Raw genomic sequence first — 13595 nt, forward strand, 5'->3', positions numbered from 1 at the left:
GCGGGAGTGGGAGGGGGGGTGGATTCGATTCCGCTGCTGGTCACTTCCGGTGTAAAATTTTAGCAGTGCAGAGATTACAGAGATTACAAAATGCAGTTTTGTCATCATTCCACACAAAAGAGATCTTCTTTACACACAGCACAAAATCAATGTGTTTTCCCACCCTCGTTTGATTGACAGGATATGATCGGCCCTGATCATCGGATGTTTTTAAACTATCAGCAGATAGCCCATAGCGGGAAATATAGCCTACCAATTATCGGCCGATACATTGGTGCATCTCTAATAAAAATTGTGAACACAGAAACTTTGTACTAAAAAGAAGTTCGAATTACGTCATCATTTTGGCTAAGCACCTGGATTGTGGAGCCATAGACAGATGAAACACATGCCTGATACTTGGATATCATCACGTATTTTACATCATCTTATATCAAAACAAGCACCAGATGTGATTTGATTCATTTCGGTAGACTGTTTTTCCATGTTTAGGTCATTTCCTTCACCATTCTGTGTATTGAATTAATGACTTGTTTATTTTAGTCATGCTCCGTTTTATCCTTTCAACACATTCTGTCCAACATCTCCTCAAGTCAGAAGCATAACTCCACTTCCATAACACCATATCCTTTTTGGAGCAACCTCTGATGCAAGAAACTCAGGCTCTGTCCACATTAATCCAGATAGATCCGAAAACGGTATCCGAACACTGTCTGTCTACACTGCTGTTTTCAAATGTTTTCCAAAAATTGCATCTGAACTTCTGAAAACACTTACATCCCTATACTGCGCATGTATAAAATGAATTATGCTGTGGCAAAAAGCATATTTAGCAAGGTTTCAGAGATCATGTCTTTTTTTTTGCTGCTCTCCTAGGCTCTTTACCTTTATCTCCACATTGTTGTGGCAAAATATATTTCTGTTTTCTTAAAGTAGGTATGTCAAAATATATTACTGGGCAAAAAAGACAACAGCTCACATGTAGCAGTGAGGAATGCTGATAATTTACACATGTAATTCACACGTATAATGAAACACACAGTTGTATGCATAAGTTTGGGCACCCCTGATTTTTTAATATGAAATGGAGTATACACAACCTCTGCAGCAAACTATTTTAAATTATTTAAACTATAATAACCTTTTGCACATGCCACAAGTTCATAAAATATAAATTAACTGCAGTTATACTGCATAAAAATCCATCCAGCCATCCATTTTCTATACTGCCTATCCTACTGGGTCACAGAGAACCTGGCGCCTATCCCAGGGAGCATGGGGCATAAGTTGGGGTACACCCTGGACAGGGTGCCAATCCATCACAGGGCACACTCACATACACATTCACACACCCATTCATACACTATTATGGACACTTTGGACATGTCAATCAGCCTACCATGCATGTGTTTGGACTGGGGGAGGAAACCAGAGTACCCGGAGGAAACCCCCGCAATACGGGGATAACATGCAAACTCCACATAGGCAGAGTCGCGCAGCGGCGAGACTCTAACCCCCAACCCTGGAGGTGTGAGGCAAAGATGCTAACCACTAAGCCACCGTGACAATAAATCTTATGTACACACACACACACACACACACACACACACACACACACACACACACACACACACACACACACATATACATAAAAACTGACTTCAAGTGATTTACAAAAGGAAAGAATTCTCCTCACCTGGTTCTGCGATCTGACATCTTGGTGCATGTGTGCTGAGGTGGAACACTTCGCCATTTCTTGGCCTCTACCACCATGGCCTCAGCATCCACCAACCCAAATCCATACAGGTGACTAACTACACAAAGGCAAAGTAAAGTTACGTTTTGCTAAAGATATCTATACATTTCTACATATCTTACATATTATAACAATCTGTACTACACTAGAGTACAATATATAAAATATATATATATATATATATATATATATATATACACACACACATAGATATATATATATATATAGAGAGAGAGAGAGAGAGAGGGAGAGAGAGAGAGAGTATATGAATATAAATGCACTTATAAATTAATCCTAGCAGAAATGACCCACTCCGTCTAACATTCTACATATAAGGAAAGTGTTACCCTTGTGTCCTGCTGCATTGGTTTTCCAGTCACTAGCTTTCAGATGAACAGGTCTTGATGTCTTTACCAAGAGGTGCTGCACATCCCTCCATGTTATTAATGGGCTGAAAGACAAATTATATTCATACTAATAAATACAACATTTTCATGATTACAACACAAGCACAAAAATAAGACCATAGTGGTGGAACCAGTGGGTGTGGCCAAAAAGCCAGAAAGGCTCGGTGAGGGTGCAGGTTTTCATTCCAACAAGCAGAAGCCACACCTGAGTCTATTGAAAGTCAAGCTAAACTGACTGTACAGTTGGAATTAGGTGTGGCTCCTGCTTTATTGGAATGAAATCCTGGACCAACACTGGCCCTTTGTGGATAAGATTGGACACCCCTGTCTTAGGGAGAGTACCTAAAATTAAAAAGCCTGCATACAATTACTAAATAAATTGATGATCAACTAAATTAGCATCTGTGTGGTATCTGGGTAGACACCAGAGAACTACAGTGGGGTCCAAAAGTCTGAGTCCATATTGAAAATCTGGGAATTTTATTTCTTCATTTAAAACTGGAAAGAAACAAAAAGGTTGATAATTTTTTGAAACATTTAAAACAAAGGAAGGAAATGTTCGATAACTTGAATATTTAATATGCAAGGTACTGCACAATTTCTAGGTCACAGTTTACAGTGAATTTAAGCAAATTTATGAGATTCACCATGTTAACTCCTCAGTAAAAAAGGTTCTAAGATATTTCTAAGATTATACTACTCACTCAAGTTACTGCTGTTTATTTTTATTAAGCTATAAAAGAATGTGAAAGAAGCACTTTCTAATGAAAATTTAAAAATGAACAAACCTTTCGGTACCACAGAATGTTCTTCATTTTTAAGTGTATCAATTTCAGCAGTACTTTGCTTAGGGGACACAACAGACACAGGATAAGAGTACATGGGAGCTCTTTTTTATTTTTTATTTGTGCTCATGCCCTTGGTATGGTAGAAAGACATTAAAGTATCATAAAAAGTTTCTTAAAATCACGTTGCAGACACCAGTTTGCTTTGCTCTGCTCACGGTCTCACACAGGCACACACCTCACGGCCCCCCCCCCCCCCACCACCACCACCACCACCACCACCATTTTAAAATATTGCATCATTGTTCAAAGGAATTGAGATATTTATCTGTGCTGATATTATGAACTGATATGTCTATTCTGTCACAACTAGTACAATTACAAGCATACATCCAAACATTTGGATTTTTAATTGGGTCTACATCACAATATTTTCTTTATAATATCCTCTGAACATTTTTGTGTAATACTGTACCAAAGTCCATTCATTACTCTCCCTAACTCTATCCAAGGAATAAAACACTGACATATGAAAGCAATATTATCCACCAATTACAATAACAGATAAAACTTGCTGTGAGACAGTTTTTAGAGCCACATGTTAACATAGTAACAGTGTGTACAGTTGCCATGGGCCTCACTTGTAAAGCTTTTGTGCGTAAATGTTTTCATTGGCCAAAGCAAACAAAAAATACCCACCACATTTGCAAAATCTTTGGTATCACAGATTTTCTTCATATTCATTTCGATTAATGCCAATCAGCCACAAATTACCAAGCGCATTCACACCCATAAAAGGCAATGTTCACCAGTAGCTGAAAACGTAACACTTCCATGTATGTATAAACACAGCAGAGGGCATTAAAACTGACTACAGAAACACTGACATCTTACATGCTGAATCTCAAGAGCCATGCAGAGAAATGTGAAAAGAAAACTATAGAAGATGCACGGCTCCCTGGGAGTGTACTCTTTTGACTTTGCTGTCGTGCTACGCCACAGTGGAATCGATAGCTGAACGCATAAAAAAACATTATCAAAATCTGATGTCTGATGTCAAGGATTAATAAAACATGGCAATGAAGAAAAAGAACTGCGTCGTGCTGCAGAATTTCAATGACTGAATACAAAATCTGACACAAGAAAAAAAAATGTTGGTCTTCCATATTCCTGTCTGATGAGAGCTTTAAAAACAGTGCTTAAATATTTGCAAAGCAAATAATTGAAATAAAACTCTTATTTTCTTGTTAGAAACTGGCCTAGTAAAATACCAGAGTGACTTAGATAAGCTGCTTCATTTATGACAATAAAGCAATGATCACTGATCTACAGCAAAACACAAATTTTAATTGATATGTCTATCAATTGTCTATCAGCAATAGCCAAGCAACTTGTTAAGCTATGAGAAGTGCGTATCTCATTATGTGAGTTGGAGGATATCCAACAATAAGTTTCTTTCATGAATTCCATCAACACTTGAAACAAAATTGTAAAAAAAAAAAAAAAAAAAAAACATGAAAAAATAGGGATCAAGTCAAGTCAAGTGTCACCCAGAATAAAAAGAGGCATTAAATCTTGCTAAATATTAAGCAGTTTGTTAGTGCAAACCCCATTACAACCCCAAAGTTGATTATTTTCCAGTAACAACAGGGCATGAAGTGGTTTATTCCTCTTATACTACAGCAATCTGTTCACTCACTCAGTTTCAATAAGTGCTTTATCCTGGTTAAGGCCATGGTGGAGCTGGAGTCCATTTCATGAACAGTGAGCGTGAGCTAGAAATACACCCTGGATGGGATGCCAGTGCATCGCAGGGCACAATGCACACACACATTCACAGCTAGGGGCAATTTACTTTAGACAATCTACCTACTAGCATGTTTTTGGGAGGTAGGAAGAAACCAAAGAACTTGGAGGAAACAAAAGTGGACAAGACGAGAACATGCAAAGAAACTCCACACAGACACACCTGAGCTCCTGATCAAACCTGGGACTCTGGAGCTACTGTATGAGGCGGCAACACACTGCACCACCGCACCACACCACCAATCATTTATAGATACATTATTCATTTGTGGAATGTCCACAAGAGAAGTTATATACAGCTACAAACAGTGAATTATTATTAAAAGGAATTTATTTATAATCGAACTATCCAGAGTCACCGAGATGAAGATGGGTTCCCTTTTGAGTCTGGTTCCTCTCACGGTTTCTTCCTCATATCGTCTCAGGGAGTTTTTCCTTGCCACCATCGCCCCTGTCTTGCTCATTGGGGATAAACTTAGAAATGAAAATTTATATCCTGAATTTATATATTTCTGTAAAGCTGCTTTGTGACAATGTCCATTGTTAAAGGTGCTATAAATTTTTATTTGTCACATACACAGTCATGTACAGGATATAACTTGTAGTGAAATGAAAAAGCTCATAACAGAAAAAGACACAGCTTTTCCAAGAAACCAGTAAGCATAAAATACTCGCAATATGCGCAACAGACTTTGCATATGCGCGTTTTGTTAGAGGCAGTCCAAAAACCACAGTCAATGTCCATAGCATGGGTCAGTAAATAGGAGGGCAACATCAGAACAGGATAAGCCCTAATCAGAAACAGTAAGTATCAGCAAATCTGGATCAGAAATACACACCTTATGTAGAGTGTGATATAAACCTGTGATATGAATAACAGTCAGCGTTACAGTCAGAGATGCTGTTATAGGGAATTAATTAACACCTTCTGACCAACCTGTTTTGACAATTCAACAGTGCTGTGGTAGAAGGAACCAAAATGGAGAAGATCTCTGAGGCGGCTTCTGCCTTGCGCCAAACTGCTAGGCAGCCAGACCCTCCACTGACCAGTCGTGGATAGAATATCATGCACAGTGTAGATGACAGATGTGGAGTGACAGAGAGATACAGAGTAAAGCAGACAAAGGCAATAAAAAGTAACCTCACTTGGCTTCCAGCGCAAGAGCAATGATGCCGGCCACCATTGGTGCAGACACTGATGTGCCAGTGTGTCCATCTGTACAGCGCTGCCGCAGGTCTGTAGTGATCTGACGAAAGCAAAAGCAAGAAAAACAGTGTTATTATGGCACAGCTGGCACTAACATGACTCACAGATGTTTAAACGAACCCTAGTAAGAGCCATTATGCACATGAGATCAAGATGTGTTTCAACAGTTCAAGTTTCTTTTGAATAAATCCATTTTGTGAGATGTAATCCAGATGTTTACATATCATTTGTGCAAATCTATCACTTATTCAACACCTGACAAATTATCTTAACCAAGCAAACCGACACAGTGTTTATGATAACTGGCACAACCATTTTGGTCTTGTGTACAAGTGGATTTAATTTAGACCCAAGATATTTGTTTGGATGGTAATCTTTTTGTTACTAAAGAGAGGTTTGGGCAAATGGCTGGCTTTGTAGGACTGGAATGTTTGTTTACTGCTCTGAAGTAATAAGTCATAATCTGTAAACACATCCAGCTCCGAATTATTGGCACCCTTGGTACATTATAAGAAAAGAAGAGCCTTTATTTGGCACGTATACCATGGTGTGTTTGAATACTCGATTCTGACTGGCTGGAAGGTATGAGTTCAAACCATATAATGCACAGGTAATTCCAGTCAGTTTAATCACCATTATAAATGAATGTGCTGCCTATTAAAAGTTGTAATCATAGTAATATACAGTTACAGTTGAATACAGTAGTTAAACTCACAGTGACGCGGAGACTTACAGAGACATGGCACAAACGCAGGTAATTCACTCACTCTCTCTCTCTCTCTCTCTCTAAAAACTATTTATTATAATTCATTCAAATAAATGTAATTTTATCGCAGTACTTTATCTCTGTGTATGATTTAGAGTGGGCAGAATTCTAGACCTAACAACCCATAAGAAAATTAACCGCTATTTTTATCCTTTCAGTCAAATTTTGCACTGCAAGCATCAATGACAGCTTTAACTTGTCAGTGCTGGGAAGTGACCATGGTGTATGTGGGATAATCCACAGCTAGGTGTGCATTACATGATTTTAATGCCTGATGTGGAGGAAAAGAATGAAAATCATGTAATGCACACCTAACCCTGCATTATCCCTTACATATACATTACAGCACAGTCAAACTCTTGCCATGATATGGCACCCCTGGAGAAGAGAAGGTTAAGGGCATTGCTCAATGAGTGCCAATAATGTAGTTTTGTCTATTTCTCCCATAGTTTGAGTGCGAGATTACGCTAATGAAGCTAAATAAAAAATAGTTATTTTATAACTTTTTTCTTTTCTTGACTGAAAATACATGACTGCATTTTCATTTTCCCTTCGTCTAAGACAGCAGTGGGATACCTTTGTTGTCTTGTTGGTATGCCTTGGGCAAATTCTTGGCATGTTTATTTGTGATGTGTATTTAAGTGTTTAAACCTCATGCTGATTTCACCAGGTTTATTTAACAACGTAAGCATGGATAGGTGAGCTGTCATGACTGTACATTCAGAGGCACAGAAAGAAGAATATCCTTAAGCTGTTGGACTGTCTGCATTCAATAATACAAGGTTATACACACATGTACAGTTATCTAAGATTACACCAGCATTCAAATAAGAAAGCTATGAAGCTTATCATGACTGAAGTTTTGAAAGCCCTTGGGTACAGTCAACCTTAACGAAAGTAAACATGATTTAGCTCATCTTCCTGGATAGTTCTGTAGATCTTTGGTTTTGAATGTCAGCCAGATCAAATATTTAGCCTTCATCTTTGGGTCTTATCTTCTCGTTGCACAAGCAAACAGACAGAGGGGAAAGGGCACAAATCTAACAAAGCATGTGAGACATCTTAGATATGTCTGTGTTGCAATGCGCCTGGTAAGGAAAGGCTGTATCTGGGGGGTGGGAGGTGTCTGACAGATAGAAGATGACTGCTATTTGGCAGGCAAGCATAATTCCTGATTCCAGCAATCATTAAAAACAATAGGAAACAGACAATATGGAGAGAGAGAAAAACATGCACATGCTGGGGGGAGTCAGGACAAAAGTAAAGTCAGTTAAAATGAATGCTACAGATATACAGTGAGGGAAAAAAGTATTTGATCCCCTGCTGATTTTGTACGTTTGCCCACTGACAAAGAAATGATCATTCTATAATTTTAATGGTAGTTTTATTTGAACAGTGAGAGACAGAATAACAACAAAAGCAATCCAGATAAACGCATGTCAAAAATGTTATAAATTGATTTGCATTTTAAAGAGGGAAATATGTATTTGACCCCTCTGCAAAACATGACTTAGTACTTGGTGGCAAAAGCCTTGTTGGCAATCACAGAGGTCAGACGTTTCTTGTAGTTGGCCACCAGGTTTGCACACATCTCAGGAGGGATTTTGTCCCACTCCTCTTTGCAGATATTCTCCAAGTCATTAAGGTTTCGAGGCTGGCGTTTGGCAACTCAAACCTTCAGCTCCCTCCACAGATTTTCTATGGGATAAAGGTCTGGAGACTGGCTAGGCCACTCCAGGACCTTAATGTGCTTCTTCTTGAGCCACTCCTTTGTTGCCTTGGCCGTGTGTTTTGGGTCATTGTCATGCTGGAATACCATCCACGACCCATTTTCAATGCCCTGGCTGAGGGAAGGAGGTTCTCACCCTGGATTTGACGGTACATGGCCCCGTCCATCGTCCCTTTGATGCGGTGAAGTTGTCCTGTCCCATTAGCAGAAAAACACCACCAAAGCATAATGTTTCCACCTCCATGTTTGACGGTGGGGATGGTGTTCTTGGGGTCATAGGCAGCATTCCTCCTCCTCCAAACACGGCGAGTTGAGTTGATGCCAAAGAGCTCCATTTTGGTCTCATCTGACCACAACACTTTCACCCAGTTGTCCTCTGAATCATTCAGATGTTCATTGGCAAACTTCAGACGGGCATGTATATGTGCTTTCTTGAGCAGGGGGACCTTGCAGGCACTGCAGGATTTCAGTCCTTCACGGCGTACCAATTGTGTGTTACCAATTGTTTTCTTGGTGACTATGGTCCCAGCTGCCTTGAGATCATTGACAAGATCCTCCCATGTAGTTCTGGGCTGATTCCTCACTGTTCTCATGATCACTGCAACTCCACGAGGTGAGATCTTGCATGGAGCCCCAGGCCGAGGGAGATTGACAGTTCTTTTGTGTTTCTTCCATTTGCGAATAATCGCACCAACTGTTGTCACCTTCTCACCAAGCTGCTTGGCAATGGTCTTGTAGCCCATTCCAGACTTGTGTAGGTCTACAATCTTGTCCCTGACATCCTTGGAGAGCTCTTTGGTCTTGGCCATGGTGGAGAGTTTGGAATCTGATTGATTGATTGCTTCTGTGGACAGGTGTCTTTTATACAGGTAACAAGCTGAGATTAGGAGCACTCCCTTTAAGAGTGAGCTCCTAATCTCAGCTTGTTTCCTGTATAAAAGACACTTGGGAGCCAGAAATCTTTCTGATTGAGAGGGGGTCAAATACTTATTTCCCTCATTAAAATGCAAATCAATTTATAACATTTTTGACATGCGTTTTTCTGAATTTTCTTGTTGTTATTCTGTCTCTCACTGTTCAAATAAATCTACCATTAAAATTATAGACTGATCATTTCTTTGTCAGTGGGCAAACGTACAAAATCAGCAGGGGATCAAATACTTTTTTCCCTCACTGTACATGTTGTGAAAAAAAGGAGACCAGAGGAAGTTATGTAAGTACAGAGCGTACTAATAATAGAAATCAGTGTTTTATACAGTATCAATTAGTCATACATGAGTAAAAGATATCTTTCTGGGGAAAATGGCTCAATTAAAAGTAACTGCTCAGGTAGAATCTTTAAAATATCTAATATATTGGAGTGTAACGCAATTCTAAGATCTGTATCTGTTAATTGCTCCAAATATTTGTATCTATATCTGTATCAGATTTAAACCAAAAGTGGGAGTGGCCTAAACCAGAATTTTTTTTTTCCTTTATAGAGTTTGTGGGACTGTTTTTATAATCCCACTTGCACCGTTATTTCTGTTTGTACCTAACCCTAACATTATCGAATGAATTACTTGGTTCTATAGACTTGGTTAAGTAGAACTCGATACCAACGACGTCAACTTTGATGCCAGCACTGCCAACAAGTCTAGTCTTTCTTGTTTCTAATTTGTATGCCTCAAATACCCTTAAAATATACACTGTATAGCTCAAAATATGTGGACACCTAACATCACACCCATATGTGCTTTATAAAGTTGGAGGCACAGATTGTCTAGAAAATCTTTGTATGCTGCAGCATTAAGATGTTCTTTCAGTGGAACTAAGGGATCCAAATGTTCCAGCATGACAGTTCCCCTGTGTATACAGCAAGGTCCATAAAGACCATGAAAAAACTGAAAAATCTGGCCAGCAGGAGTCATCTCTGTTCTTCAGTACTGTTTTGAGCACAGTGACTGGCACCTGTTCAGGGAGGCTGCAACCGACAGCAACTCCGCCATCTTGGAGGAATACACGACATCAGTGACCAGCTACATCAGCAAGTGCATTGATCACGTCACTGTCTCCAAGACCATCACCACACGCTCCAACCAGAAGCCGTGGATGACTGTGGAGGTGCGTGCACTGCTGAGGACCCGAAAGTCCACCTTCTGAGCAGGTGACAAGGCAGCCCTAAGAACAGCAAGAGCCAAACTGTCCCAAGCCATCAGAGAGGCAAAGCGCGCACATGCCCAGAAAATCCACAGTCACTTCATGGACAGCGGTGACATGCAGCGCATGTGGGAGGGCATTCAAGCCATCAGCAACCACAGGACATCATCCACCTGTGACAGTGATGCCTCCCTTCCAGATGTGCTGAACAACTTCTATGCTTGGTTTGAGGCACAAAATGATGTGACGGCGAGAAAGACCACTTGTCCTACCAACGACTAGGTGCTGTGTCTAACTCTCTACACAGAGTCAACCCATGGAAAGCTGCAAGACCAGACAACATTCTTGGCAGAGTGCTCAGAGGATGTGAAGACCAGCTGGCAGATGTTCTCACTGACATCTTCAACATCTCCCTGAGCAGCACCATCATTCCAACGTGCTTCAAGGGCACCACCATTGTCCCGTGTCGAAGATGTCTTCAGTGTCCTGCCTCAATGACTACTATGCCGTTTCACTCATGCCCATCATCATGAAGTGCTTTAAGAGGCTCGTCATGAGGTACATGAAGACCCTGCTGCCCCCATCACTGGACCCCCTGCAATTCGCATATCGTCCCAACCGCTCAACAGATGCCATCGCCACCACCGTACATCTGGCCCCTCACCCACCTGGACCCACCTACATTCGAATGCTCTTCAGAGACTTCAGTTCAGCATTCAGCACAATCATTCCTCAGCACCTGATTGGAAATCTGAACCTTCTGGGCTTGAACACCTCTCTCTGCAACTAGATCTAGACTTCCTGACTGGGAGACCTCAGTCAGTCCAGATCGGGAACAGCACCTGCAGCTCTACCACATTGAGCACTGGGCTCCAATCATATCATCACGTTCGCCAATGATACGACTGTGGTGGGTCTCATCGGCAAGAATGACGAGTCAGCTTACAGAGAGGAGGTGCAGCGGCTAACGGACTGGTGCAGAGCCAACAAACTTCTCTGAATGTGGACAAAACAAAAGAGATGGTTGTTGACTTCAGGACAGCATGGAGGGACCACTCTCCACTGAACAATGACAGTTCCTTCGTGGAAATCATGAAGAGCATTAAATTCCTTGGTGTTCACCTGGTGGAGAACCTCACCTGGTCCCTCAACACCAACTCCTCAACCAAGAAAGCCCAGCAGCGTCTCTACTTTCTGGGAAGGTTGAAAAAAGTCCATCTCCCACCCCTCATCCCCACCACGTTCTACAGAGGAACCACTGAGAGCATCCTGAGCAACTGCATCACTGCCTGGTTCAGAAATTGCACCGTATCGGATCACAAGACCCTGCAGCGGATAGTGAGGACAGCTGAAAAGATCATTGGGGTCTATCTTCCCTTAATCATAGACATGTACACCACATGCTGCATTTGCAAAGCCACCAGCATTGTGGATGACTGCACAGACCCCTCACACAAACTCTTCACACACACAAAATGGTGCTTCACCCCACAAATTTTCTATGGGTTTCAAGTCAGGGGACTGGGATGGCCATGGGAGGACCTTGATTTTGTGGTCAGTAAACCATTTTTGTGTTGATTTTTATGTATATTTTGGATCATTGTCCTGCTCCAACCACAGCACATTTTAAGTTTTCTGGCAGAGGCAATCAGGTTTTCATTTAATATCTGTTGATATTTGATAGAGTCCATGATGCCATGTATCCTAACAAAATGTCCAGGTCCTCTGGCAGAAAAACAGCCCCAAAACATTAAAGAGCCACCAGCATATGTAACCGTGGGCATGAGGTACTTTTCCATATGGCTCCCTCTCTGTGTGCGCCAAAACCACCTCTGGTGTTTATTGCCAAAAAACTCTATTTTGGTTTCATCTGACCAGAGAACTCGATCTCATTTGAAGTTCCAGTAGTGTCAAGCAAACTGAAGACGCTTGAGTTTGTTTGTGGATGAGAGTAGAGGCTTTTTTCTTGAAACCCTTCCAAACAACTTGTGGTGATGTAGGTGACTTCGGATTGTAGTTTTGGAGACTTTCTGAATCCATCCTCTTCGTACAGGACAAACGTCCAGTTCCAGGTTGATTCATATCATTTCCAGTTGACTGGAACTTCTTAATTATTGCCCTGATGGTGGAAATGGGCATTTTCAATGTTTGTGCTATTTTCTTATAGCCACTTCACAATCTGTGAAGCTTAACAACCTTTTGCCGCACATCACAGCTATATTCCTTGGTCTTACCCATAGTTATGAATGACTAAGGGAATTTGGCCTATGTGTTACCTCATAGTTATACCCCTGTGAAACAGGAAGTCATGGTTGAACAATTTCCTGTTCCTAGTCACCCAGGTGTACTAATTTTTTTTTAAATATCAATGGGAATATACTTAAAAGATATTTTTCTCATATGAATGCATAGGGGTGCCAATAATTGATGCACATCTATATTTAACAAAAATTTTTTTTTTTGATAAACCTGTGTTGTTTGATATCCATAAAAGCAGAGTATGTTTTTAATTTCTTTTAACAAAATATCAAAAGGTTAAAAAATAAAGACACTTTTTCACAGCTTTCTTTGCTCATATTTACAGAGGGTGCCAATATTAGTGGAGGGCACTGTATGTGCATGCAATATTATCTAAGCTACCCTCTACACACATTCTTTGTTTCCGAGAACAGCATACAGTAATCAGCCGGAGCACCATAAGAGGAACTTAACTATTTTGCGATCATAGAACTCTCCGCTGCTGTAGGTGGTGGCCATGGTGGACGAGCAGACTTCCAGATACCAGGGCTTGTTGCCGTTTTCCGTGCTGCTGCTAACAGAGATGGTATAGATGCTGTTGGTGTAGCCATCACATGAGCAGTGATCTCCCTGCCGACCTCCGTTACCAGACGCCCACACAAAGATGGAGCCCAGACCTTTGCGACCCTGTACACACGCACACAAATGCACAGATACGCACAACAGGACAAAATTGCAACTTTAAAATACAAAAAATATACT

At 40.8% G+C, this 13595-nt stretch overlaps 1 protein-coding gene across 4 annotated transcripts in view; it reads right to left on the minus strand.

Annotated features, from left to right (window-relative positions):
- The window catches only part of pcsk6 (proprotein convertase subtilisin/kexin type 6), a 91499-nt gene that overhangs the window by 41887 nt on the left and 36017 nt on the right, over positions 1-13595 (minus strand). For all 4 annotated transcript variants that reach the window (XM_053635606.1, XM_053635605.1, XM_053635607.1 and 1 more), the window contains 4 exons: positions 13308-13520; positions 5901-6001; positions 2104-2207; positions 1697-1814 (listed from right to left, as the gene is read on the minus strand). In XM_053635606.1, coding sequence (XP_053491581.1) covers positions 1697-1814; positions 2104-2207; positions 5901-6001; positions 13308-13520 — 536 coding nt within the window. The remainder of the gene's footprint in view (positions 1-1696; positions 1815-2103; positions 2208-5900; positions 6002-13307; positions 13521-13595) is intronic.

Source organism: Ictalurus furcatus, chromosome 10, assembly GCF_023375685.1.
Source record: "Ictalurus furcatus strain D&B chromosome 10, Billie_1.0, whole genome shotgun sequence".
Lineage (NCBI taxonomy): Eukaryota > Metazoa > Chordata > Actinopteri > Siluriformes > Ictaluridae > Ictalurus > Ictalurus furcatus.